General features: G+C 43.2%; 1 protein-coding gene across 6 annotated transcripts in view; it reads right to left on the bottom strand.

The window, feature by feature from the left end:
• The window catches only part of CNBD2 (cyclic nucleotide binding domain containing 2), a 74,368-nt gene that overhangs the window by 15,607 nt on the left and 31,202 nt on the right, over positions 1-27,559 (bottom strand). For 2 of the 6 annotated variants that reach the window (XM_060123334.1, XM_060123335.1), the window contains exons 8-12: positions 27,252-27,390; positions 17,889-18,003; positions 11,649-11,826; positions 9,612-9,732; positions 913-969 (exon numbers count right to left, since the gene is read on the bottom strand). In XM_060123334.1, coding sequence (XP_059979317.1) covers positions 913-969; positions 9,612-9,732; positions 11,649-11,826; positions 17,889-18,003; positions 27,252-27,390 — 610 coding nt within the window. Of the gene's footprint in view, positions 1-805; positions 970-9,611; positions 9,733-11,648; positions 11,827-17,888; positions 18,004-27,251; positions 27,391-27,559 lie in introns of all 6 variants that reach the window. The other 4 variants (XM_060123331.1, XM_060123333.1, XM_060123332.1 and 1 more) reach the window with 3 other exon arrangements.

Raw genomic sequence — 27,559 nt, forward strand, 5'->3', positions numbered from 1 at the left:
GGAGCCTGTGCTCCGCAATGGGAGAGGCCACAACAGTGAGAGGCCCGCGTACCGCAAAAAAAAAAAAAAAAACCCCACTTGGAATGTCATACCCTGACAACAACTTTAAAAAGTATATCTTTTTTTTCCCTCATTATAAAAGAAATGCATACTCACTACAAAACCAATTAAACATCAGAGGAATATATAACTATAACCAGAAAGTCCCTTTTAGTCCGAGCTTCCAGAGAGAATGACTATTACAAATTGGGCAATACCACAGATATTATCATTTTTGCTCATTTTCCTTCTAGATTTTTCTCATGTAAGTGTTTTACAAAGGCACAGTCATAGTATGTACATATACAATTTTGTACCCTATCCTTTTCTTGTAGCATTTTATCACTCATTTACTTATGATTTTTAAATAAAAGTTACTTTCTATCAAGGGAATGTACCACAGTTTTCTAAACTATCCCCCTGGTGTAACACATGTGGGTAAAGGTGGTTGTTTTTCTATTATGAATATGGCAGCTACGAACATCTTAGTGTATGTAGCTTTCCCTATAATTAGTTACATACAGATAAATTCAGAGGTAGACCACTGCTTCAAAGAGTAGGAACAGTTTTGTGTCCCCTGAAACATTATTATCTAAAATTATTATCAAAAGGATTGAGCCAATTTTGAGTGTACCAACAATTATCAGTTTCATTCCACCAGTGTCAGCTTTAGGTATCATCACTTTTTTCTTCCTTTTACCAAAATAAGAGGCAAAAAAATTGTTCATTTGATCTAGTGGGAGGTACGCACATTTCCAGCACTGACCTGGGGTACTTGATCTCGAACTTCGACAATTTTTCTATTGTCTTACTGTCAATCAGTTCGCAAAACTTCTCTTTCCTAACCCGTATCACCTCAGCTCCCAGGCTCACCAGGATCAAGGGCCGAGTGTCACGCTGGCTCTCTGGGAGGAGGATCTGGTGAAGGCCCTAGAAAAAAGAAGTCCCAGAAAGTTCGAGACCATCCACTTGTACAAGCAGATTTTCAGGGTAGGCAAAACAAGGCCCCGAACAGGAGGTGAATCCATGTGGGGTCATTCAGCAAGTGACGGGGAGAAGTCCAGAACTCTCTTTGCTAATGACATCAAAGTCCTGGGGCTCCTCACATGAGAACAGCCCTCAAGGCACTTTGTCAGTTGTCCTGCCCACGGGCAGCAGGCTCTGCAAGAGTCGCACTCACACAGTAGCTTGCCGGGCGCCGGCATTTTACAAGCTTTCCCTGGTGTCCAGTCTCGACTCTGCTTTGTGCCAGGCCAGCCCGTTTTCTCTTCCTTAGGACTATGACAGACAGCTCATCCTCCTCTTCTACATCTTCCCTTTTACAGCTGTCACACCCTCCCACACCCTTTCCTCCAGGGCTTCCTTCATAAGCGTGTGTCGCCTTAGTTCCTTCCGTCCCTCACGGGCTCTGGGGCCACTGGTAGTCCCTGTGCGGCTCCCGTTGCCCCTTGGGCTCCCTGGTGTGGATTCCTACTCAGTTATATCTGGAAGGGAGATGGAGATCAACAGGCACACCTTTACAGAGTGTAACCCCCTTTGTAAGGAGACACTCTGAGATGGGGCAAAGCCGGGACCAGGGTCTTTGCTGCTGAAACCCCAATCCAGGGCTCACTCAGCCTCTCGGCTATTAAGACTCAGGCAAGGAGGGGAGGGGAGGTCAATGGTCCAGAGCCTACAATGCCCAGCTGTCTTGGGCTTAAGAAGACATCAGCCAGGGCTTCCCTGGTGGCACAGTGGTTGGGAGTCCGCCTGCCGATGCAGGGGACATGGGTTCGTGACCCGGTCTGGGAAGATCCCACATGCCGCAGAGCGGCTGGGCCCGTGAGCCATGGCCGCTGAGCCTGCGCGCCAAGAGCTCTGCTCTATGGAGGCCGTGTGGGATTGAGAATAATCCTGCTTCAGAAGAAAGATCCATATGTTTACTTGTCATGCGACTTTGGGCAAAGTTATACGTCCCTGGGCCACTGTTTGCTCACCTGTGAAACAGAAGTGAAAACACCTGCCCTGCATGTCTCTGAAGGAGTCTCAGTTTGAAAGGAGATGTGAAGTAGGGTTTGGAACAGTTTCCCCTTCCCCGCCCTCACCCACACTACCACCATTTGGGTTCCAGACCTTGAAGAATGACCATCTACTCTGAGCCCTGGCCTTGTCTCTCCTTGGTAAGACTGGAATGGAGGTGTGTTATCTTTCTTACGAAGTTGTTGAAGGTCCAAACAAGATGGTGTGATGTGTGAGGATGCTCTGGGAGACGTGAAGCTCCTCACACTTTAGTTGTGCTCAATGCAATGGGCATAAAGGCCCTTCTGACCAGCGCCAGGCCTTGCACAGAAGCCAGATGGCTGCTCTTTAGTCAGCTCCTACTGTGTGGGAGAAACACGTGTGTAGACGTAATCCTCACAACCACCCGGCGATACAGGGATTATCAGCCTCAGATGTGGAAAATAAGGTTCAAAACAGGAAATTTACTTGCAAACGTCATGCATCTTATAATTACAATAACAATGATGATGATGATGACGGTGACGACAGCACCAGCTAATGTTTAATGAGCCTTCACTAAATCCCAGGCCCTCTTGTAGCTTTGGGGTGTGTTAGCTCATGGAACCCTCACTAGAACCCCATGAGGTGAATCCTTTTATGATCATCATTTTACAGAGGATGCTGATGAGGTTAAGAAACTTATCCAACATCATACAGCACGGAAGCAATAAAGCTAGGATTTGAACTCGGATGGGCCTGCCTTTAGAGTCCATGCTTTTAACCACTACACTGCGAGGAAACTGAGGCACAAAGTTAACTAACCTGCCCAAGGTAACAGGACAGAAAGTGGTGGAGCCGGGATTTGAACCAGCAATCTGTCCAGGGCCTCACTGAGGGCAGTACCATCAGTAGGCACTGTTATCCACCTCCACTCCACCCCACACGTTCCAGCCGGAGTCAGGTCTTCAAGTAGCTTCCCAAAGTGCCCAGGATAGAGCAGAACTCTTCATTGTGGCCACCGAGGCTTTGGCTATCTCACCCTTGTAAGGCTCCTGCCTCGTTTACTCTGTTCCAGCCATGCTGCCCTCCTTCCAGTCCCCTCAACATGCCAGGCTGCTTCCTGCCTCAGGCTCAACCTGCTGTTCCTCTGTCTGGTACACTCTTCCCCCCAGGCTGTCTATAGTTTATTCCTTTTGTCATTCAGGTCCCAGCTTAAATATCACTGCCTTAGAGCAGCCTTCCCTGACCACTCCATTTAGGAAGACCACCCCCTTCAACTCAGCTTTCTGTTCCATTCCCAACAGCAATTTAAAACTTTCTGTGTGGGCTTCCCTGGTGGCGCAGTGGTTGAGAGTCCGCCTGCCGATGCAGGGGACATGGGTTCGTGCCCCGGTCCGGGAAAATCCCACATGCCGTGGAGCAGCTGGGCCCGTGAGCCATGGCCACTGAGCCTGCGCGTCCGGAGCCTGTGCTCCGCAACGGAAGAGGCCACAACAGTGAGAGGCCCGCGTACTGCAAAAAAAAAAAAAAACCTTTCTGTGTGTTTGCTGCTTTATCTGTTTACTGTCTGTCTCCAGCCTAGATCATTAGCCCCATAAGGGCAAGAATAATGTCAGTTTACTCACCCACACTGGCACCTTGGGCCATGCTTGGAGCATGATAGATCCTCAAGAAATATCTGCTGAGTGAAAGCTCCAACGGAATCATAGAACGCTAGAGTCAGCAGCTCACCCAGGTGAATGACCTCATTTTCTGATGAGGGTTCAGATTCAGAGAGGTAAAGTGATTTGCCCAAGGCCACACAGCAAGCTAATTAGAAGCAAAAACTACAATATGTGAGGTGGCCCATCTGCCATCTCCCTGCTGCTCTGCCCAGTCTTGACCATGTCTGAGGCCTCAGCCCGCCTGTTCCCTGGAGAAGCTGGTTCCCCTACACCCCCTGGCTCAAAAGCTGGGTCTCTTTACTCCAGGCCCCAAGCTCTGCTGTTTCCAAGGCTGACTCAGCTCTACGCTCCTGCCTCCAAAGGAAAATGTGATCTCCTACCTCCTGGTGGGTGAATACAGTCACAGCTGTTACCATTCATTCTCCTGCAAATGAAGCCAGGGCCTTGAAAGCAGGGAGAACAGAATTTTACCAAAGGCACATCACAGGCATTTTCTTCAACAGGATCTCGTTAATGAATATTTGGTGGTGGGAGTTTCTCTGCCCTGGGTCCTGTGTGGTGAATGAGGCAGTCAGGGCCTTGCTCCGAGCCTTCCAGGATTGCTTAGAGAATCAAGTCCCAAGTCCCTCTTGTTCCATCTTCCACAGCCTCCCCGCTCCTGTCACCCTCTACCAGAGTGAGCAACGCCTCGTCTGCCCTGTGGTTCCTCCATGCACCCAGGGTGCCAGGCATCCCGGCTCCTCTGCGGGCAGCCCACGAGGCTGCATGCACTGCAGGTGCCTAGCCTCAGGTGGCCTGTGTCCAGTCCTGAGCACCTCACTCTGAGACACTGAAACTGCAGGGAAACGGAAGTGAGAAGCCTGGAAACTATATCACATGAAGACTGAAGGAATGGAGGAATGTTTTCCCTGCATAAGAAAATAATTAACGGGGCACAGATGCTGAATGAAAAACAAAACAGCATTCTTTAAATACCTAAGAGGCCACCATGTGGCAAGGAAGCTGATTTCTGTTTGTTCTTGGGGGGATGGGTAAGCGGGGGTCGGGGCTCCTTAAAAATTGTAGGAGGCAGAGTTTTACTAAGCAAAAATAAGAGCTGCTGAAAAGCTCGGAAATATTCCCGCGGTATTGACCGAGGGCTGTGCTAGGGCCTGGGGCTCCAGACAGTGCTGGGCTGACCTCCCTGCCTCGGGGGGCGCACAGGCCAGAGCAGGAGCACGGGGTGACGACCCTGGAGATTCATGGCAACAACGATGACCATACATCAGAAGACAGTCCCCCCAACTCCAGGAAGACTGACGTGCATCGCTACCCACCAGGAGGCCTCGTGCCTTCCCCGTACAGCTCACCCGCCCACCCAGCTCCAGCACCTATGGCCCAGCTCCCACAGTGGTCAACTCATGGCCAAGTTTGTTTCACCCATACATCTCCCCTCCACTATTGGATAATTACTTTTTTTTTTAAGATTTTTTTCTTTTAAGGGAACCATTTTTAAAGTCTTTACTGAATTTGTTACAATATTGCTTCGGTTTAATGTTTTGGTTTTTTGGCTGCGAGGCATGTGGAATCTTAGCTCCCCGGGGATCGAACCCGCAGCCCCTGCATTGGAAGGTGAAGTCTTAACCACTGGACAACCAGGGATGTCCCTGGATAATTACTTTTTTTTTTTCGGTACGCGGGCCTCTCACTGTTGTGGCCTCTCCCGTTGCGGAGCACAGGCTCTGGACGCGCAGGCTCAGCAGCCATGGCTCATGGACCCAGCCGCTCCGCAGCATGTGGGATCTTCCCGGACCGGGGCACAAACCCGTGTCCCCTGCATCGGCAGGTGGACTCTCAACCACTGCGCCACCAGGGAAGCCCACTTTTTTAAAATTAATTAATTAATTTTATTTATTTATTTTTGGCTGCATTGGGTCTTCGTTGCTGTGAGCACACTTTCTCTAGTTGCGGCGAGCGGGCTCTAGAGCACAGGCTCAGTAGTTGTGGCACACGGGCTTAGCTGCTCTGCAGCATGTGGCATCTTCCTGGACCAGAGATCGAAACCATGTCCCCTGCATTGGCAGGTGGATTCTTAACCACTGCACCACCGGGGAAGTCCCATGGATAATTACTTTTTAATAGACTTTTTTTTTTTTTTTTTGCTGTATGCGGTCCTCTCACTGTTGTGGCCTCTCCCATTGCGGAGCACAGGCTCCGGACGCGCAGGCTCAGCGGCCATGGCTCACGGGCCCAGCCGCTCCGTGGCATGTGGGATCTTCCAGGACCGGGGCACGAACCCATATCCCCTGCATCGGCAGGCGGACTCTCAACCACTGCGCCACTAGGGAAGCCCTAATAGACTTTTTTTTTTTCCTTTTGTATGTCCTTTATTTTTTCATATTATTCAACACTTTCAGATTCAGGTTTCAGATTCAGATTCTGGCTCTGTGAGCTCCTGACATACATTTACCAGATTTCCATGAGTAATGGAACTCTATTCATTGACATATATTTATTGAAATTTTAATAACTGACAGTCTCTGTGCTGGGTTCTGAGACAATCCCTACTATAGAGATGCGTATAGATCACTGAGGAAAATATACAAATTCACAGTCACAGTCACTGTAATGACTTCATGAATAGACTTTTCTTTAGAACAGTTTTAGACTTAACAGAAAAATTGAGAAGATAGTACAGAGTTCCCATATACCCTGCCCTCGGTTTCCTGTTAAGATCTCACATTAACTGTGATACCTTTGTTACAATTAATGAACCAATATGGATACATAATCAATAACTGAAGTCAACGAGTTATTTAAATTTCCTTTTTCTCTTCCACAGTCCTACCTAGGACACAGCATTACATTTAATTGTCATGTCCCTTTAGGCTCCTCTTGGCTGTGGCACTTTCTCAGACTTACCTTGTTCATGATGATCTTGACAGTTTTGAGGAGTACCGGTCAGGTATTTCTTGGGTCGCCCCACTATTAGAATTTGTCTGATTTTCCTCACGATTAGACTGGGGTTATGGGTTATTGGGAAGAGGACCGCAGCGTGCCGTTTTCATCACACCACATCCCACTTTTATAATCTCGTATTAAGGGGACATACTATCAGCATGATTTATTACTGTTGATCTTGGCCTTGATCACCTGAGTGAGGAAGCACTGCTCACTCAATGGTTCTTCCTCTGTGAAATTATTCTTTTTTTCCTCCTTTCTATCATGTAGTCTTTGGAAGGAAGTCACTATGTGCAGCCCACACCTAAGGAGCAGTGAGTTATACCCTCTCTTTTAGGGCAGAGTGTCTACATAAATTATTTGGAATTCTTCTGCATGGGAGATTTGTCTTTTCTCCCCTGTTTATTAATTTATTCATTATTTATGCATTATATCAGTATGTACTTACAGATGTTTATTTTGTACTTTGGGTTATAATCCAATACTACTTTATTTAGTTGTTCTGATTGTTCCAGCTTTGGCCACTGGGAGCTCTTTCAGTTGGCCCCTGTGTTCCTTTGATATGCCCACTCCCATCAATGTAGGGATTTTCTCCCCAGCACATCCTTACTTCCTGGCACTACAAAAGGCTCCAAGCTCACTCATATATATCTTGTGCTGGTTCTAGACTCAACCAAAGAGTCCTTGTTTCTTTTGAAGAATGGTATTAGGAACCAAGATCTGGGCGCTATGTGTGCTCATTGCTACTGGTGTGTCATTTCTTTTAGGCCCTGTCAGCTAACAGAGCAAAAGATACATGTTTATACATATATCTATAAATATTTCTTTATGGAACCATCTGTATCTATATTACGATAGACATAAGTTCACATGATGCCTGCAACTCTAACCCATTACCACATGGATCATTCTAGCCTCCTCCCCTTGCATATCTGTATATTTCCACTCCAATGGTAAAAAACCTGGCTCCTACCCTCTGCCATTCATTTACTTAATTGATACATTTCAGTATACACGTATAGCAGTATCAGAATTGTTAATCCACACACCCATGGAAAAAACTTTGTCATAAAGTGCAATGCTCATGTGCAGTTCCTTTTGTTTTCAGTCTTAGAGACTCCACTCATCTCCGAAGTTACTTAGGTCAGGACCTTTCCCATCCTCTTCACTGAAGTTGTTTCATAGATTTGTAATATTGTTAGATTCTCTCCTCAGTCTGCATTTCTTCCTGGGGGATCCCCCTCCCCATCTCCTAAATGATTTTTGTTGTTGTTACAAATTGCATACATTAAGGTTCACTCTGTGCTGTAAAGTTCTGTGGGTTTTGACAAATGCTTAATGTTTTGTATCCACCATTACAGTAATTACAGAGTAATTTTATTGCCCTAAAAATCCCCTGTGCTTTACTTATTTATCCCTCCCCCTGAATTCCAAACCTCTGGTGACCATTTTACTATATCCATATTTTTGACTTTTCCAAAATGTCACATAATTAGAATCATATAATATTTAATCTTTTCATACTGGCTTCTTTCCCTTAGAAATATTCATTTAGGGAATTCCCTGGTGGTCCAGTGGTTAGGATTCTGGGCTTTCACTGCTGGGGCTGGGTTCAGTCCCTGGTTGGGGAACTAAGATCCCACAAGCCATACTTGGTGCAGCCAGAAAAAAAGAAATGTTCATTTAATTTTTCCATGTCTTTTCATGGTTCCCTAGCTAATTTCCTTTTTTTTTTTTTTTTTTGCGGTACGCGGGCCTCTCACTGTTGTGGCCTCTCCTGTTGCGGAGCACAGGCTCCGGACGCGCAGGCTCAGAGGCCACAGGCTCCAGACGCGCAGGCTCAGCGGCCATGGCTCACGGGCCCAGCTGCTCCACGGCATGTGGGATCTTCCTGGACCGGGGCACGAACCTGTGTCCCCTGCATTGGCAGGCAGACTCTCAACCACTGCGCCACCAGGGAAGCCCCGCTAATTTCTTTTTATTGCCAAATAATATTTCATTGTGTGGATTTATCAGTTTGTTTATATTCACCTTTCCATATAAATTTTAGCATTAGTTTTTCAATATCCACAAAATAACTTGCTGGGATTTTGATTGGGATTGCATTGAATCTATACATCAAGTTGGGATAAACTGACATGTTAACAATACTGAGTCTTCCAGTCCACGAACATAGACTATTTCTCCATTTATTTAAAGCTTCTTTGAATTTTTTCATTATAGTCATATAGTTTTCTGCATATAGATCCTGAACATATTTTGTTAGATTTATACCTAAGTATTTCAGTTTTTGTTACTATTGTAAATGACATTGTGTTTTTTATTTCAAATTACAATTGTTCATTGCCTTATACCCTGTGACCTTGCTATAATCATTTATTAGCTCCAGGAAATTTATTTGTTCTTTTTTGTTGTTGTTGTTTTTTGATTCTTTAGAATTGTCTATATAGACAATCATGTCATCTGCAAACAAAGACAGCTATATTTTTTCCTTCCCAATCTGTATGTGTTTAACTTCCTTTTCTTAATGCACTAGCTAGGACTTCCAAAACAATGTTGAATAGTAGTGAGAAGGGACATCCTTGCCTTGTTCCTGGATTATTTTAAAGCAAGTCCTAGATGTCATATCATTTTATCTGTAAATATCTGGATATGTAGCTCCGAAATATAAGGACTCTTATTTATTTATTTATTTATGGCTGCCCTGCGTGGCATGTGGGATCTCAGTTCCCCAACCAGGGATAGAACCTATGTCCCCTGCAATGGAAGTGCGGAGTCTTAACCACTGGACCACCAGGGAAGTCCCGTAAGGACTCTTTAAAAAACATAACCACAATACCATTATCATATCTTAAAAAAATCAAATAATATTCCTTAATATCACCGAATTTAGAACAGGATGATTTTAAACATTTACTCTCATTACTTAGAACCCCCAGCCCTTCGTGTTACACACTCTATTGTGAACAAGGCTCTCTGCACACTTACCAAGACTTCTCCTTGCTCCACAGTGTGAATCTTCACGTAGGCCCCCACTGCAGCCTCCTTGGGGAGAGCACCATACTTCGTATCAATCATGGGACACTCGATGAAGTGAGGACACCTGGATCTGAAATTTGACACCTTGTTAAAGAGAACTCATTTGTAACACAGCCAGTTCATGAAGCCCTGGATAAGCAGCCCCCATTCAATTGAGATCGCCCCTCCCTTCTCCCAGGTGGTGAGAAAACTGTCAGGATTTGGAGAGGTTTAACAGGGAGAAGACATGCACGTGAGCCAGGCCTGATGGGTGAGAAGTCCAGGCTGGCTGACTTAATGCTCAGCACAAGGAAGGGATTTCTAAGTCAGAGCTGTCTAAAAATGGAAAGACTAGTTTGAGAAAGAGTAAACTCTGTCCCCCTGGGGGCACAGCGGAGGTTGGGGCTCTTCTTGAGAGGCAGGCAGAGGAGAGATGGCTTCATTTGTTTGTTCACAAAAACGGGTTTCCCTGAGTGATCTGTAGACTCGGTACTTTGTTCACGTTGGAGTGAGTTTTACACAATCCTGTTGTGCTTTCCTTGGTCTCAGGCTAGGTAGAAGGAAGAGACAAAGTATGCTATCTGGATTAGAGGCAGGGAAAAGATTATTCATTAGCTGAAAGCATAGCTGAACTCACCCAACATATACACAAGGTAGGTTTCCATTCTTGCCTCCCAGGACATGCCCAGCATATGTCTTTTATTTTTTAATGTGGGGACAGCCTGTCCTCTTTTTCCTCACTATTTACAGCAGAGAAACTAAGTCTGTTCCATCTCTACCTTCAGAAGAACTAGGATTGGGATTTCAAACACTGGATCCTTTGGAAAGAGTATCCATCAGAGGTAAAAACAACAAAGCAACCACAGGGTGCTCATTATGGAGGTAAGCAGGCTGGAAATGTTAACAGGCAAAGGATTCCCTGGGGCACCAAGGAGATTGTGACACTGATGCCATTATTAGTATGATATTTTTACTTCATATGTAATGAAGGGGCGGGCACTGAGCTGCCTCTAGGCCAGTGCCCACTGAATGTCCCTTCCTCTCCAGGAAAGGCAAAAAGCACAGCCTTCATTGTGCATCCACCTTGTTTCTGTCATGACGATCATACCAGATAGCAAGACTGAGCACTAACAAGCTGCTCAGGTTTGAATCCTGACTCTGCCACTTTCTATCTGTGTGACCTTGAATAAGTAACTTAATCTCTCCCTGAACCTTGGTTTTCTCACCTGAAAGACGTGAGTGATAATAGCAGTACTTATCTTGTAGGGTTGTTGGGAGAATTAAATTAGATAATCTAGTACCAGGCACAGAGTCATTTCCATAAGTGTTAGCTATAATTATCATTATCTCATTTAACTGCTGGTTTACAACAAACTGAGACTTAGATGCTGTCAGCTACAGACCAGGAAACTGAGGCTTAGAGAGGTCAAGTCCCTTGCACAGGGACACAGAGCTAAAGTAAGTGGCCAAGCCAGGATTTGAACCCAGATTGGACTGACTCCAAAGCACTTATCTACTGCCTCCCTTAAATGAGCAGACTTTTCTTAAGAAGCTCAGAGTCAAGGAGATATGGGTATGTATGTGTATGTATAGCTGATTCACTTTGTTATACAGCAGAAACCAACACACCACTGTAAAGCAATTATACTCCAATAAAGATGTTTAAAAAAAAAAAAAGAAGCTCAGGGTCAAAAAGGCCCAGTGATATACAAACAGAATGTCATCACCAAAAACTGTGTCCTGCCCCTTCTTCTTCAGATGGGTTCCCTGAGAAAGGAAGCAGCCACCACCTAAAGGGGCCCTGTGAGCTGGAGGCAGGGAAGGCAGTCCCCATATCAAACCTAGGACCTCTGGAGGCTGCCTTCTGCACACATCCCAACCTTTGGGGTCAAGCTGTGATTGCTACCTCCGCCCCCTCCCCAGCATCCCTGACATTCTGCCCTGTAAGTTATATCCCCCTTTTCAACCAGAATCTGGACCCTTCTATCTGTCAAGGGCAAAGCTTACTTGATCTTTGGGCCCAAGGTCTTTGGGAGAGTATTTGCTGAGGTTTTAATCTTTCTACTGAAGCTGGATCCCTGTTGCTCCTGGGCTTTCCGGAGATGCAGAAGTTTCAGAGAACTAAAATCCTGTACAGGATATGACTTGATCTGGAATTCCTTAAATCTCTCCACAGGAGACAGATCTGTTAGAGAAAGCACAGGAAAACCCATTAATGGGTCTTTGCATACATGAGGGCTGTGCTGGAGGTGTCTGGAGGTATATCACAATCTCCTGTGTGGCTAGTCTGATGCACGGGGGAATTAAGAAACCAGGAAAGAAAAACACTGTGGCTTCCACTATTGTCCCTCTGTGCCAGGTCCTGAGCGAGAGCCTTTACATCCATTACATCTAGACAAATGCCATTAGCCTTATTTAAGAGAGAAAATGAGAAGCAGAGTTTAACACCCAGGAAAGGGCTGAAGCTTGTATTTGAACTCAGGTGTTTCTGGTTCAAAGCTCATGTCTTTCCATTAACAGATCACATTTATCTGGGCTTTCAAACCGGGACTGGGGGCAGGAGGAGCAATAAAAAATAAATGGGTGACCAGCCATAGAAACTTGGACAAGTCTCAATCTCTTGGAATCCTCCTAGGACTATTGTAAGCATTACAGATAAAGTATGTGCTATGCCTAACACAGTGCCTGGAACATAACAGGTCCTCTGTGAGCATTAATAAAAAGATCTCCAACATGGGGCTTCCCTGGTGGCGCAGTGGTTAAGAATCCGCCTGCCAATGCAGGGAACAAGGGTTCAAACCCTGGTCCGGGAAGATCCCACATGCTGCGGAGCAACTAAGCCCGTGAGCCACAACTACTGAGCCTGTGCTCTAGAGCCCGTGAGCCACAACTACTGAAGCCCATGCACCACAACTACTGAAGCCCATGCACCTAGAGCCTGTGCTCCGCAACAAGAGAAGCCACCACAATGAGTAGCCCCCACTCACCGCAACTAGAGAAAGCCTGCGCACAGCAATGAAGACCCAACGCAACCCCCCCAAAAAATAAATAAAATAATATTTTTTAAAAAATAAAAAGATCTCCAAGAGAATACCACTCAGAAACACTATGCTGAGTGAAGGAACCAGATACAAAAGAGTACATACTATAGGACTCCATTTACATGAAACCCTAGGAAAGACAAATGTAACCTATAGTGATGGAAAGCAGATCGGTGGTTGCCCAGGGCCAGGGATGAAAGATAGGGATTGACTGGGAAGGGGCACAAGGGAACTTCTGGAGGTGACGGAAATGTTCTATAACTCGATTGTGGTGGTTACAACAGATGTAAATTTGTTAAAACTCATTGAACTACACACTTTAAATGTGTGTCTTTTATTGTATGAAAATGAAACCTTAATGATATTGATTTAAAAAACATCTTCTGGGAGTTCCCTGGTGGTCTAGTGGTTAGGATCCTGGGCTCTCACTGCCGTGGCCTGGGTACAACCCCTGGTCGGGGAATGGAGATCCCACAAGCTGTGCAGCACGACCAAAAAAAAAAAAAAAAAAACTCTCCAGTGTTAGTATTAAAATTAATGTTAATAGAAATAAACTCGAACCACACAAGGAGTAGGCCTAGAAAAACAAAGCATATATAAAAAAGCCCTAAGTACAACCTATTCAGAAGGCATTTTAGCAATACTTATCAATATTTTAAATGTGCATAGCCAGTACACACTGGACCAAATACTTGATCCAGTAATTCTAAGAATTTATCCAATATGTTTTTGTGCACAAGTATGCAAAGATAAACACACCAGGAAATTCACCACAGTAAGGTAATAGCGAAAAATTGGAAATAACCCAAAATATCTGTAAAAGGTAATTGGTTTAATTGTGGTACATCCATACAAGAGAATAAAACTCAGCTATTAAGAACCATAGATCTAGACTTCTGCTTCCAGCCAAACAGAGTAACAGGGACTACTCTCCCACCTGAAACTAATAAAATACTGGGCTAAATACATGAAAAACGTGGCTTTCATGACACTGGGCATCACGCCATGAAGAACCATTATCCCTGCAAGATAGAAAACAAATGGGCTGAGCCCTACTATTGCCCCAGCCGACCACCTGGAGACCTTCTGGGCAATGGTGCAGGAAAGGGAAACCCAGGAGGAGCCCAGCAATCTCCCTGAATTAATGAGACAGAAGTCAGTCCAGGGAAGACAAGGCAGCTGGAGTTCACAGAGCAGAGTCCCAGAGAGGAGAGAGTTGCACAAAGAGAGAACTCTGAAGATCTTCCGAGGGTCCCCTTTGGTCTCAGCTGAGTACTGAGCAATACATGAATGATGTTAGGAAACCACCAGTGGTTAGGCAGCCACTAAGATGGCCCTCAGTGATTCCCACCTCCTGATGGCCACACATTTGTGTACTATCCTCCCGTTAAGTGTGGGCTGGATTTGATTCTAATAAATAGAATATAGCAGAAGTGATGGGATATCACTTTTGAGGCTAGGTTTAAAAGGCTTCTGCCTTGGGTATACTCTGTGTTGCTCTCTCTCACTCCTGGGGAAGCAAGCTGCAGTGTCATAAAACAGCCCTGTAGAGACCCCCACAAGGTGAGGGACCAAGGTTTGCAAATAGCCACGTAAGTGAACTTGGAAGTGGGTCCCTCTCAAGTGAGCCTTCAGATGAGACCACAACCCTGGCAGACAGCTGCAACCTCACGACAGAACTTGAGCCAGAGGCAGCTGGCTAAGCCATGCTCAGATTTCTGACCCACAGAAACTGAGAGATAATAAATATTGTTTCAAGTCACTAAGTTTTGGGATAATTTGTTATGCAGTAATAGATAAAAAATGCTACCCAAGGCTGGGGAAAGAACCACCCAAAATGTTTAGAGGGATAAATAATCAGAGTTCACACAGGACCAGAAATAGTTCCTGTTCTCAACAGCTAGAAGAGAAAGCCTCACAAGTCATGGGCACCTGTGGAATATTCAGAATGGCTTTGTCTCATGAATGGGGCAAAACTAGCTCTAGATTAAACACTGCTCTGATCTTACCTACCAAAGCCTAACTGCTAGTCTTCAAAAGATCAAAATATTTCCAAGTAACTTACCTGCATCCCAGAACAAATCTCAAAAATATTTACAGGAATTTTTAAATACATAACACCCAAAATTCACAGTTTCTAGCATTCTGTGAAAACTTACCAACCATGCAAAGAAGTAGGAAAATATGAACCATATAAAGAGAAAAAAACAATAAACTGAAACTGACCCAGAAATGACACAGATAACAGAATTAGTATGCAACGACATTAAAATAGTTATTATAATTGTATTCCAAAGAGGAAATTGTGTGTATATTAAGCAGAGACATGGAAATTATTTAAGAAAAAAAAAAAGACCCAAATCAAACTTTTAGATATGAAAACTGCAAGGTCTGAAATGAAAAATACATGGATGGGATTAATAGCAGATTAGACAATGCAGAAGAAAGACTACTGAACTTGAAGACACAGCAATAAAAATGATCAAAAATGAGAGAAAAAAGACAACAACGAAAAATTAATAGAGCATCAGTGAAACAACTTCAAGCAGTCCAATATACATGTGATTGGAGTCCTCAAAGTGGAGGCGAAAGAAGGAAAGATAGAAAAAAAATTTTTTTAATGGTCAAAACATTCCAAATCTGATGAAAAATATAAACCCAAAGATCCAAAAAACTAAATGAACCCCAAGCACAGAAACATGACAAAAATTTTGTGAAGACACAGTGTGACCAAATTCCTTAAAACCACTGATAAAGAGAAAAATTTTAAACCAACCAGGGCAAGGCAGTGGTGATCACTCTACCATGTACAGAAATATCGAATCACTATGTTGTGCACCAGGAACTAACATAGTGCCGTGGGTCAATTACCCTTCAAAAATAAACAAGCTCATAGAAAAAGAGATCAGATTTGTGGTTACCAGAGGCAGGGGGTAGGGCAGAGGGGGAATTGGATGAAGGTGGTCAAAAGGTACAAACATCTGGGGCTTCCCTGGTGGCACAGTGGTTAAGAATCCGCCTGCCAATGCAGGGGACACGGGTTCAAGCTCTGGTCCGGGAAGATCCCACATGCCGCGGAGCAACTAAGCCCATGTGCCACAGCTACTGACCCTGTGCTCTAGATCCTGTGAGCCATAACTACTGAGCCCACATGCCACAACTACTGAAGCCTGCATGCCTAGAGCCCATTCTCTGCAACAAGAGAAGCCACCGCAATGAGAAGCCCACACACCGCACCGAAGAGTAGCCCCCGCTTGCTGCAACTAGAGGAAGCCCACGGGCAGCAATAAAGACCCAACGCAGCCAAAAATAAATAAATAAAAATTTTAAAAAAGGTACAAACATCTACTTATAAGATAAACACTAAGTAATAGAGATGTAATGTACAACATGATTAATATAATTAACCCTGCTGTATGTTATATACGAAAGCTATTAAGAGAGTAAATCCTAAGAGTTATCACAAGAAAAAAAAATTTTTTTCTTTTGTATCTATGTGAAATGATGGATGTTCACTAAACTTATTGTGGTAATCATTTCATGATGTATTTAAGTCAAATCATTATGCTGTATACCTTAAACTTACACAGTGCTGTATGTCAATTATATTTCAATAAAACTGGAAGAAAAGAGAACAGCCATAGCAAAAAGGCATTATTACGTACAAAGGATATACAAAGTTATGCAAAGAGGTTATACAAAGATAAGAAGGTTGGCAGACTTCTTATTGAAAACAATGCAAGCCAGAAGACAGACTTTAATGCAAATCTTTAAAATACTGAGCAAAAACAAACAAACAAACAAAAAACCCTGTTAACCTTGAATTCTATACCCAACAAAAAATTTCTTTTAAAAATTAAGACAAAATCATTTTTAGACATAGAAAAGCTGAAAGAAATGTTAAAGGAAATACTTTGGGCAGAAGGAAATTGTACAATGGAAATCTGGACCTATACAAAGGCATGAAGAACATCAGGAATGGTACCACATAGGTAAATATAAAATACTTTTGTTCTTATTACTTAAATATATTTAAAAGATAATTGTTTAAAGCAAAAGTGACAACTGTGTATTGTAAGGTTTTTAACATATGTGAAGGTAGAATATTTGACAATAGCCCAAAATCTGAGAAGGGAGAAATGGAAGTATATTGTCGTAAGGTTCTGATCCTGTATGTGAAGTGGCATAATATCACGTGAAGGTAGCCTGTGATAAGTTAAAGGTATGTTCAACAAACTATAAAGCAACCACTAAAATAAACAGACAAAGAGTTAGAGCTAATAAGCCAACAGAGAAAATGAAATGGCATCATACAAAATAGTCCAAAAGAAGGCAGGTAAGAAAAAGAATATATTTAATACCACTGAACTGTGTGCTTAAAAATGGTTAAGAGAGTAAATTTTACATTATGTGTATTTTGCCACAGTTAAAAAAAAAAAATGGGGGGGGGAAATGTGTGGGATGAGGCTTTTTCTCTGGTGGATTAGCAATGGAAAAGAGAGAAAAAAAGAATTGACATGAGAAGAGAGCTGAAATTTACTGAGCACCTCCCAGGCCCTGTGCACACATGATCTGATTCAGCGCTCCTAGTAACCTGTGTGATGATGAGAGTGAACATCTACTATATACTAATGCATCTAGGTAGTGTTCTAAGAGCATTATATATTCATTTGCTTAATTTTATAACAAGCCTATGAGGCAGGGACCATGAGTCATATTTTACAGACTCTGAGGGCATCGGTGTGCAGGGACGTGGAATCACTTGCCCAGTATCCACACAGCTAGTAAGAGAAGGACCCTGAATTCAATCATAGCTTGGCCCTGGGCCTATGCTCTTAACCACGACACCAGCGACAGACCCCAGGGCACCAGGCCCAGAGGCTTGAGTACTCACCAAAATCACCCTGCTAATCAGTGGTATTCAAACCTGGCTCTGTCTAGCTCCAAGCTCTCTTTTTTCCACCCCTCTCCCTGTGAGAACCTGAAGCAAAAGGGAAAGGCTGAAATTGGCTGCAAGGGTGGGCAGGAGCCTCACCTCGGACGGCCGCGTGGACCAGGTTTCCACAGCTGGTAGAAGAAGGATGTCTATCCTGCCAGGCCTTTCCAGCTCTAGATTTCTAAGATTTTGTGGACCAGGCACTGAGAACCCACAGGATCAGGCACCCCCTACCGTGCTGCGGGCTGCCGGATGTGGATGTCGGCTTACCCTTGAGGTGGGTGTTTGGAGGTCTGTCGTCTATCAGCTGCAGGTGCTGCCAGACCCACTTGTGGTAGAAGGGCGAGGTCGCAAGGTCTATCAACTGCAGTACTTCACAGCTGCCCTGGACACGTCAAGAGACACGAGCAGAAGGGTCAACCCCAGCTCCAGGTAGGCTAGGCTTTGAAGATAAGCTCTCTTTTGTTTTACTTGCTTAATGCAAGTGGTTTCAGGCCCTTTTTAAAAATGAAAATGTTATCTACTCATCATAAAAAATTCAAATAGCTAAAGAGGCCTGAGAACTAAAAAAAAAAAAAATCACCATTGAGGATGTTATTGGGACAATTGGTGAAATTGACTATGGACTATAGATTATATATTATATCAATGTTAAATTCCTAGATTTCAAAAATTATTCTGTGGTTAATTTCTGATCTTAGAAAATAATCACTTAAGTATATAGGGGTAAATGAATATGATGAATGATACTTAACTCTCAAATGATTCAGGCAGGAAAAAAATATACATATATATAGAAGCAAATGTGGCAAAATGTTAATAATTGTTGAAGCCAGGTTAGGGTTATACAGGAATTCTTTGTACTGTTCTTGCAAATTTCTGTAAATTTAAAATCATTCCAAAACTAAAAGTTTAAAAAATATTCAAATCAAACAAAGAAGAACATAGAGAAAGTTAAAACTATGTTAATCCTAACACCCAGAAATAACAAGGGTAACACTTTGGTGAATATTATTTCAAACTCTTCTCTCTAAGCATATAAGATGTATAGATACAATTTTTCATAAATAAGTCCTTTTATGTAAAACAGACTCTTGTAACCTTTTTAAAAGCTCAATAATATATCAAGGACATCTTTTTATGCCAAGCAATATGGTTCTAAGCTATTGTTTTTTAATGATTGCATATTATTCTATGTATGCCATAATTTACATAAAATTAAAAATAAATAAATATTCAGTTGAGCAAAAGAAGTCAGACACAAGGAGCACATACGATACGATTCCATTTACACAAAGTTAAAGAATAGGCAAAAGTAATCTGTGGTGACAGAAGTCAGAAGAGTGGTTACCTGTGTGGGGGCATTTTGTCTGGGAAAGGACATAAGGGAGCCTCTGAGGTACTGAAAATGTTCTCTATCTTGATTTGGGTGATGCTTACACAGGGGTATACATATGTAAAAATTCATCAAGCTGTAAAAGTTTAGATTTGAGGTCCTTATTGCATATATGTTACACCTCAGGAAAACATTTTTGAAGATTAATATTTAGTTGTTTCTAATTTGCCAGTATTATATATAACTCTGATTTCGTTCAGGACAACAAAATCTCCAGTTTAAAAAAACTCACCACCTTCCCAAACTCTCCGACAGTGGGGCTGGCAGTGACTCAATTCTGGCTAATGAGATATAAGTGGAAGACTGATGGATAAATCTCCAAGGAAAGCTATGGTTATCCTTCCCACTACCTTCTGCCTGAAACTCAGATGTGATGGCTGGAGGTGGAACAGCCATACTGTCGCCATTAGGATGAAAGCCATAAACTGTGGACGATGAAGGGAGAAGCTAGAAGGGGTCTGGGTTCTTGATGACTTCCTAGGACAGCTGTTCTAGCACTAGATTGCTTAATTCTAGACTATTAATACTGTGACCTGCAGTGGACAGCAACTTTTAACTGATAACCTTGTACTTACATCTTAATGCCCATAGTGGTCACTGAGGCAAGTACTTGAGTTCTCCTTCCAGGCACATGGCAGGATTATACTTTTCTACCCTTTGAATTAGGCATGGCCTTCTTACCACTTTGGCCAATTTCCTTAGCAAAGTGACTTGTGATAATCCTGGGTAGAAACTTTAAAAGCCAGGGAATTCCCTGGTGGTCCAGTGGTTAGGACTTCATGCTTTCACTGCGGGGGCCCCGGGTTCGATCCCTGGTTGGGGAACTAAGATCCTGCAAGTCGCTCAGCTAGGCCTAAATAAATAAATAAATAAAAGCCATCACTTGACTCTCAATATTACCTTCTCCTGTTCTACTGATCATTGAATCATGGGTCAAGAAGGGCCCATGTCTCCATGTGACATGAGGAGTAAGGCTTCCTGCTGACCTGCTATGATCAGGTAGTGGGAGGAAGGAATATACTTTGTCAATTCACTGAGATCTGAGGATTTTAAAAATAATTGTGGCTTAATCCAGTTTATCCTAATACAATACCTATGCTTGACTGTCTCCTTGGGATTCATTCCTAAAGGTATTATGCATGTTTTAAATTTTGATACGTATTTCCAAACAGCCCTCCAGAAATGTTAGATAAGTTGTTTTCTTTTAAAATAAATTTACTTATTTTATTTATTTATTTTTTGGTGCGTTGGGTCTTCATTGCTACATGTGGGCTTTCTCTAGTTGCGGTGAGCAGGGGATACTCTTTGCTGTGGTGCGCGGGCTTCTCATTGCGGTGGCTTCTCTTGTTGCAGAGCGTGGGCTCTAGGCACGCGGGCTTCAGTAGTTGCGGCACGTGGGCTCAGTAGTTGTGGTGCACGGGCTTAGTTGCTCCGTGGCATGTGGGATCTTCCTGGACCAGGGCTCGAACCGGTGTCCCCTGCATTGGCAGGCGGATTCTTAACCACTGAGCCACCAGGAAAGCCCCTGGAAATGTTAGATAAGTTTACACTCTGTCCAACAGTGCATAACAGAACCTGTTGTAATACATCTTTGTAGTACATTGACAACTGGATTTTCACAACCCTTTTAATATTTTCTAATCTGAGAGGCAAGAAAGATACGTCATTTTTCTTATGCATTTCATACTTTATAAAATCTTAATCTTTTTAAGTAGGAATTCTAAAAGACACGTTATAAAGGGTTAAGGTTCAAGATAGATTACTGCTGAACAGGAAGGAGAAGAAGAGATCAAACATTTAATAAGCCCTTATTATATTCCAGGCATTGTGCTGGGAGCTTTTTTCAACATTCATTCAACAAACATTTATCCACCAGGAACTGCAGGTACTGGAGAAACACACATGAGCAGTTCTCTCTGGAAAGACTCTCATGTCTCTTTAATCGCATCTGTATCTGTGGAAAAAACAATTTCACCATGTGGTCCCAAGTGATAAACTGTTCAAAATGAGTTGATTATGGGCATTAATTATGTTTGCAATGCTAGCAGAAATCATGTTCTCCAACTTTGCCACGATCCCAACGACGCACAGCCACCCGATGCTGATTTCTCCCTCTAGTGGCAATATCAGTAAACTACAGGAGTCGGGACAACTGTTTTTAGCAGATGAACATTTAAGCAGCTGGTCAGGTGGGAAATTAAAATGAGAAAAAAAGAGCAGTCCCTTTAGAGGTGGCAGGTGCACTTCAACTCCAGCCAGAGGAGCCACACCAGAACATAGCCTGATCTTCTGAATATTCAAAAGAAGCCAGAAATCAGAACTTTTATATAGAATCTTCGTATTAACAATTAAATCAGGTTTTAGCAAAACACTACAAGGGATAAACCAACTCATCTGCTAGGCAAGAGGCTCTCTACCTGCTGTCACTTTGTGACATCTGTATTATTTTTCTCAGAATAAGTTCAAGCATTAGAAATCACCTGTGGCGCTTATTCAGATGCAGATTTCCAGAGTTAATGAAGCAGAATTTCTGGGGTGAGGCAGGACTCTGCCATGCTTACCAAAATTTGAAAACTCTTCCCTTAGATCAGGGGTCCTCCACCTTTAGTGCACATCAGAACCACCCAGAAGCAGATGTCAGTGTTGTCAGAACACAGATTACTGAGCCCCTTCTCCCAGAGTTTTGGGTTTAATAGCTCTTGGGTGGGCCCGAGAATTTGCATTTCTAATGAGTTCCCAGGTGTCGCTGCTGGTCCAGCAACAACACTTTGAGAACCACTGGGTTAGAGGGTGACTGAGGTGAGTGAGCATGTGCTGAGCTAATCTCATCCTCACAGACTTCATGAAGTAAGCACACAGTCCCATTTTACAGATAAAGAAATGAAGGCTAAACCAGATTAAGAACATTCTGCTGGTCAGGATGTAACCATCATACTGAGTAAAGAAAGTCTTGAATTTATATCCCTTACTGCTCATCTCCTCCATCTTTTCTGGTTATACAGTATCAAAAGAGCTTAGAGTTAAATTTGCAGACACATGGCATTCTTGGCTTTGGAGGCAATCACCCCAATATTTTAGGAAAGAGGAAGCAGATATCAGGGGGAGAAAGAATGGCCAATTATTCAGGTTGGCCTTCAGGGCTCTCCACCACCAGTTTCTCTTCTAGGCTTTCTCCCACCTCTCCTCACATGACCATCAGGATTCTCCAAACTTATCAAACTCTTCCCCCCTCCACTGGCAAGGGTCTCATCCTCATCCTCGCCCTCCTCTGGGTCAGATCCTGTGCATCCAATCCCCTTTTAGTGTTAGTGTGTAGAGGCTGGAAACCAAACACTACATTTCGCAAGGTACCTTGAAACTAAGGCTCTGGATGTGATTTGGGTTCCACCAATCCAGTACACCTGGGCAAGGCTTGGTTTTGGAACTGTGGGACATCCACTTTGCTAGTGGAGACGGTGGCTTCCTGAACTTGGCAGAAGCAGCAGCACCAGTGACAGTCCAGTTCTGAACTCTGATTTGGAGTCGTTTGGGAGTCATTTTCAGTCGAGCCTGTTTCTTCAGGTCTCCCCTCACCAGTAAGTCTGTTAGCCATTTAACATCCTGCAGTAAATCCCTTCCTGCTTGCATTAGCTAGACTTGACTGTTCTCTGGGACTGAACCCAAAAATCACAACACAAACACATCCCTGGTGATGCTGAAACAACCGGCTCTTGGGTAAAATGTATGCATGTCTATACATTTTACTGTTATGAAGGGTGTGTTACACACAATTTATAAATAATAATAAAATATACCACACTCTTATTGGAAATTCCATATAGCCAATCAATTCTCACAGAATGCTTTTATTGACTTTGGCTGAATTCATATCAGTGACTAGTCTATAGTCACAATTCAACCATAATTTGACAAATGAATTTGCATCCCAATCTATAAATTTAATATTATTAAGTCTGACTTGTACTCTACTGGTAAACTATTTCTCACCCTCTTATAAAGTATATTCATTAAATTAAAACCTCTTTTAGCTTTAACACTATGTCTATCAGAACTTCACCTGTTCATCAATTATATAACTTCTATGATGAATCTATGATGAGTCATTTTTAAATACTGGAAAACATTTCCTTAATTTTCTGCTCTTTACAATGTAATGGCTACAGACCCAGCCCACTTTGAAATTTAATCTGCATTATAAACATTTTCTCTATAGCTTTCTTAAGACAATAAGCAAAGCCATAAATCAAGACCTGACTTAGAGCATCTGCCTATTTCCATTGTGTGTGTACATACTCCCACCATGGTCGATTTTCAGCTACCAATGGGAAGTCACTGCACGTGGAACTGAGAAGAGATGTGCACAATGGTAGAGATTTCCACCATATGGATACGATGGGCAAAAGTAACTTCAAGAGCATAGATAATAGTAAAATGCAATAAATCCAGGAAATGATAAGTTTTTCAGTAGTTATTACCCTTGTTTTCAATAGTTAATTGTAGGTTTATATAATTTAATTTTTAATAATTATCATGTGTACTGACTTGTAAAATTCCTGAGAACTTAACAATCAGCTCTCTCAGGCCAGGAAGAGCCAGCTCCAGCACACAACAAATCTTGCCCCCTACTTTTGTCTAAGGGCCCAATACTTCAATGCTCATCTCCCACCTCACGTCCTCCAGGAAGCCCTCCTTGGAGCCTTCAGCCTTTCGAGAGTTCCCCATCCTGAATTCTTGTAATTCACAGAGTTTGTACTAATCACTTGGTAGTCGGCATTGACAACTTTGTCTACACTCAGAATCTAGTGGAGAAGATATATAAGGAGAGAGAACCAATCTTTTCTTTTTTTTTTAAATATATAAATTTATTTTATTTTTGGCTGCGTTGGGTCTTCGTTGCTGCGCATGGGCTCTCCTCTAGTTGCGGCAAGTGGGGACTACTCTTTGTTGCGGTGCATGGGCTTCTCATTGCGGTGGCTTCTCCTGTTGCAGAGCACAGGCTCTAGGCGCGCGGGCTTCAGTAGTTGTAGCACTCGGGCTCAGTAGTTGTGGCTCGCGGGCTCTAGAGCACAGGCTCAGTAGTTGTGGTGCACGGGCTAACTGCTCCATGGCATGTGGGATCTTCATGGACCAGGGCTCGAACCCATGTCCCCTGCATTGGCAGGCAGATTCTAACCACTGTGCCACCAGGGAAGCCCCAGAAAACCAATCTTTTCCACCTTTGTATCCCTCCAGAGCCTGGGCCACTGTGTCATGATCTTGGCAAAAACTTGGCAAATGTCTGTGGTGGCTTAACATGTAGGCAACAGGTATACAGGAGATATTAAATATGGGAGTCTTGGGGCAGAATTCTGGCTCTGCCACTTACTAGCTACGTGGCCTTTCTTAAGGCATCTTAGCTTCAACTTCTTCATCTGCAAACTTGGAATAATAATATCTTCCTGGTAGAGCTACAGTGAAGATTTATGGTAGAATGGTACTAGGTGCACAGTTATTCATCAAAGCACTGTTTGAAATAGCAAACGTTGAGATAACCTAAATATCCATCAATTAGGGAACTGGTTAAAGTACAACCATACATATGGAATCTAAAAAAACAGTACTGATGAACCTAGTGGCAGGGCAGGAATAAAGACGCAGATGTAGAGAATGGTCTTGAGGACACCGAGGGGGAAGGGGAAGCGGGGACAAAGTGAGAGCATAGCATTGACATATATGCACTACCAAATGTAAAATGGATGGCTAGTGTGAAGCTGCTGCATAGCACAGCACAGGGAGATCAGCTCGATGCTTTGTGATGACCTAGAGGGGTGGGATAGGGAGGGTGGGAGGGAGACACAAGAGGGAGGGGATATGGGGATATGTGTATACATATAGCTGATTTATTTTGCTGTACAGCAGAAACTAACACAACATTGTAAAGCAATTATACTCCAATAAATATATAAAAAAATAAAGCACAACCGTACAGTAAAATACTCATGAGTGGTAAAAGAGAATGAATGAGTTCTTTATGTACTGACATGGAACAACCTACAGAAATACTTTTAAATGAAAGAACAAAGTGCAGAACAGTCTGTATAGGATGACACCACTTATGAAAAAGAAGGAAAAAACATATACACACGCATTTGCCTGTATAGAGGGAGAACATGTGGAGGACAGAGACATAGAAACTGGTGCTGGTGGTGGTCCCTGGGGAGGGATACTCTGGGAGAGAGAGAGGGGAGGGAGACATCACTCTTGTGAGCGTTTTGAATTTTGAACCATGTGAAGTACTACCTATTCCAAAATAAACAAAAAAAGATTAATGATGTTAGTAGCACAGGAGCAAAGAGCTTCAAAAAAAAATAGTGACTCTTATGATGATGATGATGATGAACTACTTAGGATTCGAGCAGGGTCAACAATTGATGGAAAGGTCAACTCAAATCCCAAGTCCCAGCTTCTGGGAAGAAGAGCTTTGGGGTCAGACAGACCTGGGTCGAACCCTGCCTCTGCCCCTCATCAACTGCGTGATCTTGAACAAGCCACCTAACCTTCCTTTCCACCTCTGTAAAATGGGAATAATGACAATATCAACCTCCTTAAATTTTCTTTTCATTATCAACCTACAGAGCAGGGGGCAAAGGACATAAAGCAATTCACAAAACACAAAATTCAGATAGTAAACAAACATGATTAATCTCACTAGTAATCAGAAAAAACCATAAGCTAAATCCTCAGTGAGGCAGTAATTGCCACATATTAAATTTAAAAACTTTTGAAAGAATGATGGCAGAGGTTGGTGGCACTGGCAAAGTTGTGTGTTGCTGGGAGCTAGAGAAAGTGGATCCCTCCTTGTGAAAAGCAGTTTGTTCCAAGAGTCATAAAAATGGTGATGCTAAGTAATTTCAATTTTGGAAATCTATTCTGTGGTGATGAGTTCATTTGTCCCTCTTCCTGGAAAGTTGTATAATGTGGTCGTATTACTTTTACAATTTAGAGATTATAATTATAAAAAGTGATCTGGAAATCTCCCTGGTGGCGCAGTGGTTAAGAATCCGCCTGCCAATGCAGGGGACATGGGTTCGAGCCCTGGCCTGGGAAGATCCCACATGCCACGGAGCAACTAAGCCCGTGCGCCACAACTACTGAGCCTGCGCTCTAGAGCCTGCGAGCCACAACTACTGACCCCGAGTGCCACAGCTACTGAAGCCCGCGCGCCTAGAGCCCGTGCTCCACAACAAGAGAAGCCACCGCAATGAGAAGCCCATGCACCGCAACAAAGAGTTGCCCCCACTTGCCGCAAGTAGAGAAAGCCCATGCGCAGCAACGAAGACCCAATGCAGCCAAAAAGAAATAATAAATAAATAAATAAGTGACCTGGCATCATCAAAATTCAAGAGCCAAATGCATAATTTAAATATGTATCTGTTTGTAAATAAACATGTATATGAGCTGAAGAAGGGGGTACCCTCCCCACACCTGCCCTCTTTGTAATATAACAGCTATATCTTAACGTTCACAGCAACCCTCTGAGGGAGGGAGGCCAAAGTGTGTCCTTTGTCTTTTTTTTTTTTTAACATCTTTATTGGAGTATAATTGCTTTACAATGGTGTGTTAGTTTCTGCTATATAACAAAGTGGATCAGCTATATGCATACTATAACCCCATATCCCCTCCCTCTTGCATCTCCCTCCCTCCCACCCTCCCTATCCCACCCCTCTAGGTGGTCACAAAGCACTGCTGATCTCCCTGTGCTATGCAGCTGCTTCCCACTCGCTCTCTACTTTACATTTGGTAGTGTATATATGTCCATGCCACTCTCTCACTTCGTCCCAGCTTTCCCTTCCCCCTCACTGTGTTTTCAAGTCCATTATCTACATCTGCCTCTTTATTCCTGTCCTGCCCCTAGGTTCATCATTTTTTTTTTTTTAGATTCCATATATATGTGTTAGCATACGGTATTTATTTTTCTCTTTCTGACTTCACTCTGTATGACAGTCTCTAGGTCCATTCACCTCACTACAAACAACTCAGTTTTGTTTCTCTTTATGGCTGAGTAATATTCCATTGTATATATGTGCCACATCTTTATCCATTCACCTGTCAATGGACACTCCTTTGCCTTTTTAAGTAGGATATGGGCGCTCAGAAAAAGACGTGTTGAAGACCAGGGCTCTGCCGGTCACCTGGCTACGGGACATTAGATTAGGCACGCTCTTCCCAGCTTCACCACCCCACCCCAGACCTCTTACCTTACACACAAACACAATGGAGGACGATTCTACAAAGTCCTTTGAGATCAGCTGCCCATATGAGAACTTCTCTATCTTCCCCAGCATTACGAGCTTCCAGAGCTTCTCATCGGACCAGGAGTGAAACAGATCCATCTTCCTGAGGGGAAAAGCCTGTTAGACTTCATCGCCCTCCGTCACCAAGGGGGCTCAGCACTTAGCAATTTCCAGAAAAGGAATATGTTCTCCTGCTCTTGCAAAGGCCTGAGGCGGAAGATTTCACGCCCACCCTGCTCGCTAGCCTAGCCTGCAGCCGGTCTCCTGTCACT

This window comes from Lagenorhynchus albirostris, chromosome 15 (assembly GCF_949774975.1).
Source record: "Lagenorhynchus albirostris chromosome 15, mLagAlb1.1, whole genome shotgun sequence".
In the NCBI taxonomy this organism is placed as follows: domain Eukaryota; kingdom Metazoa; phylum Chordata; class Mammalia; order Artiodactyla; family Delphinidae; genus Lagenorhynchus; species Lagenorhynchus albirostris.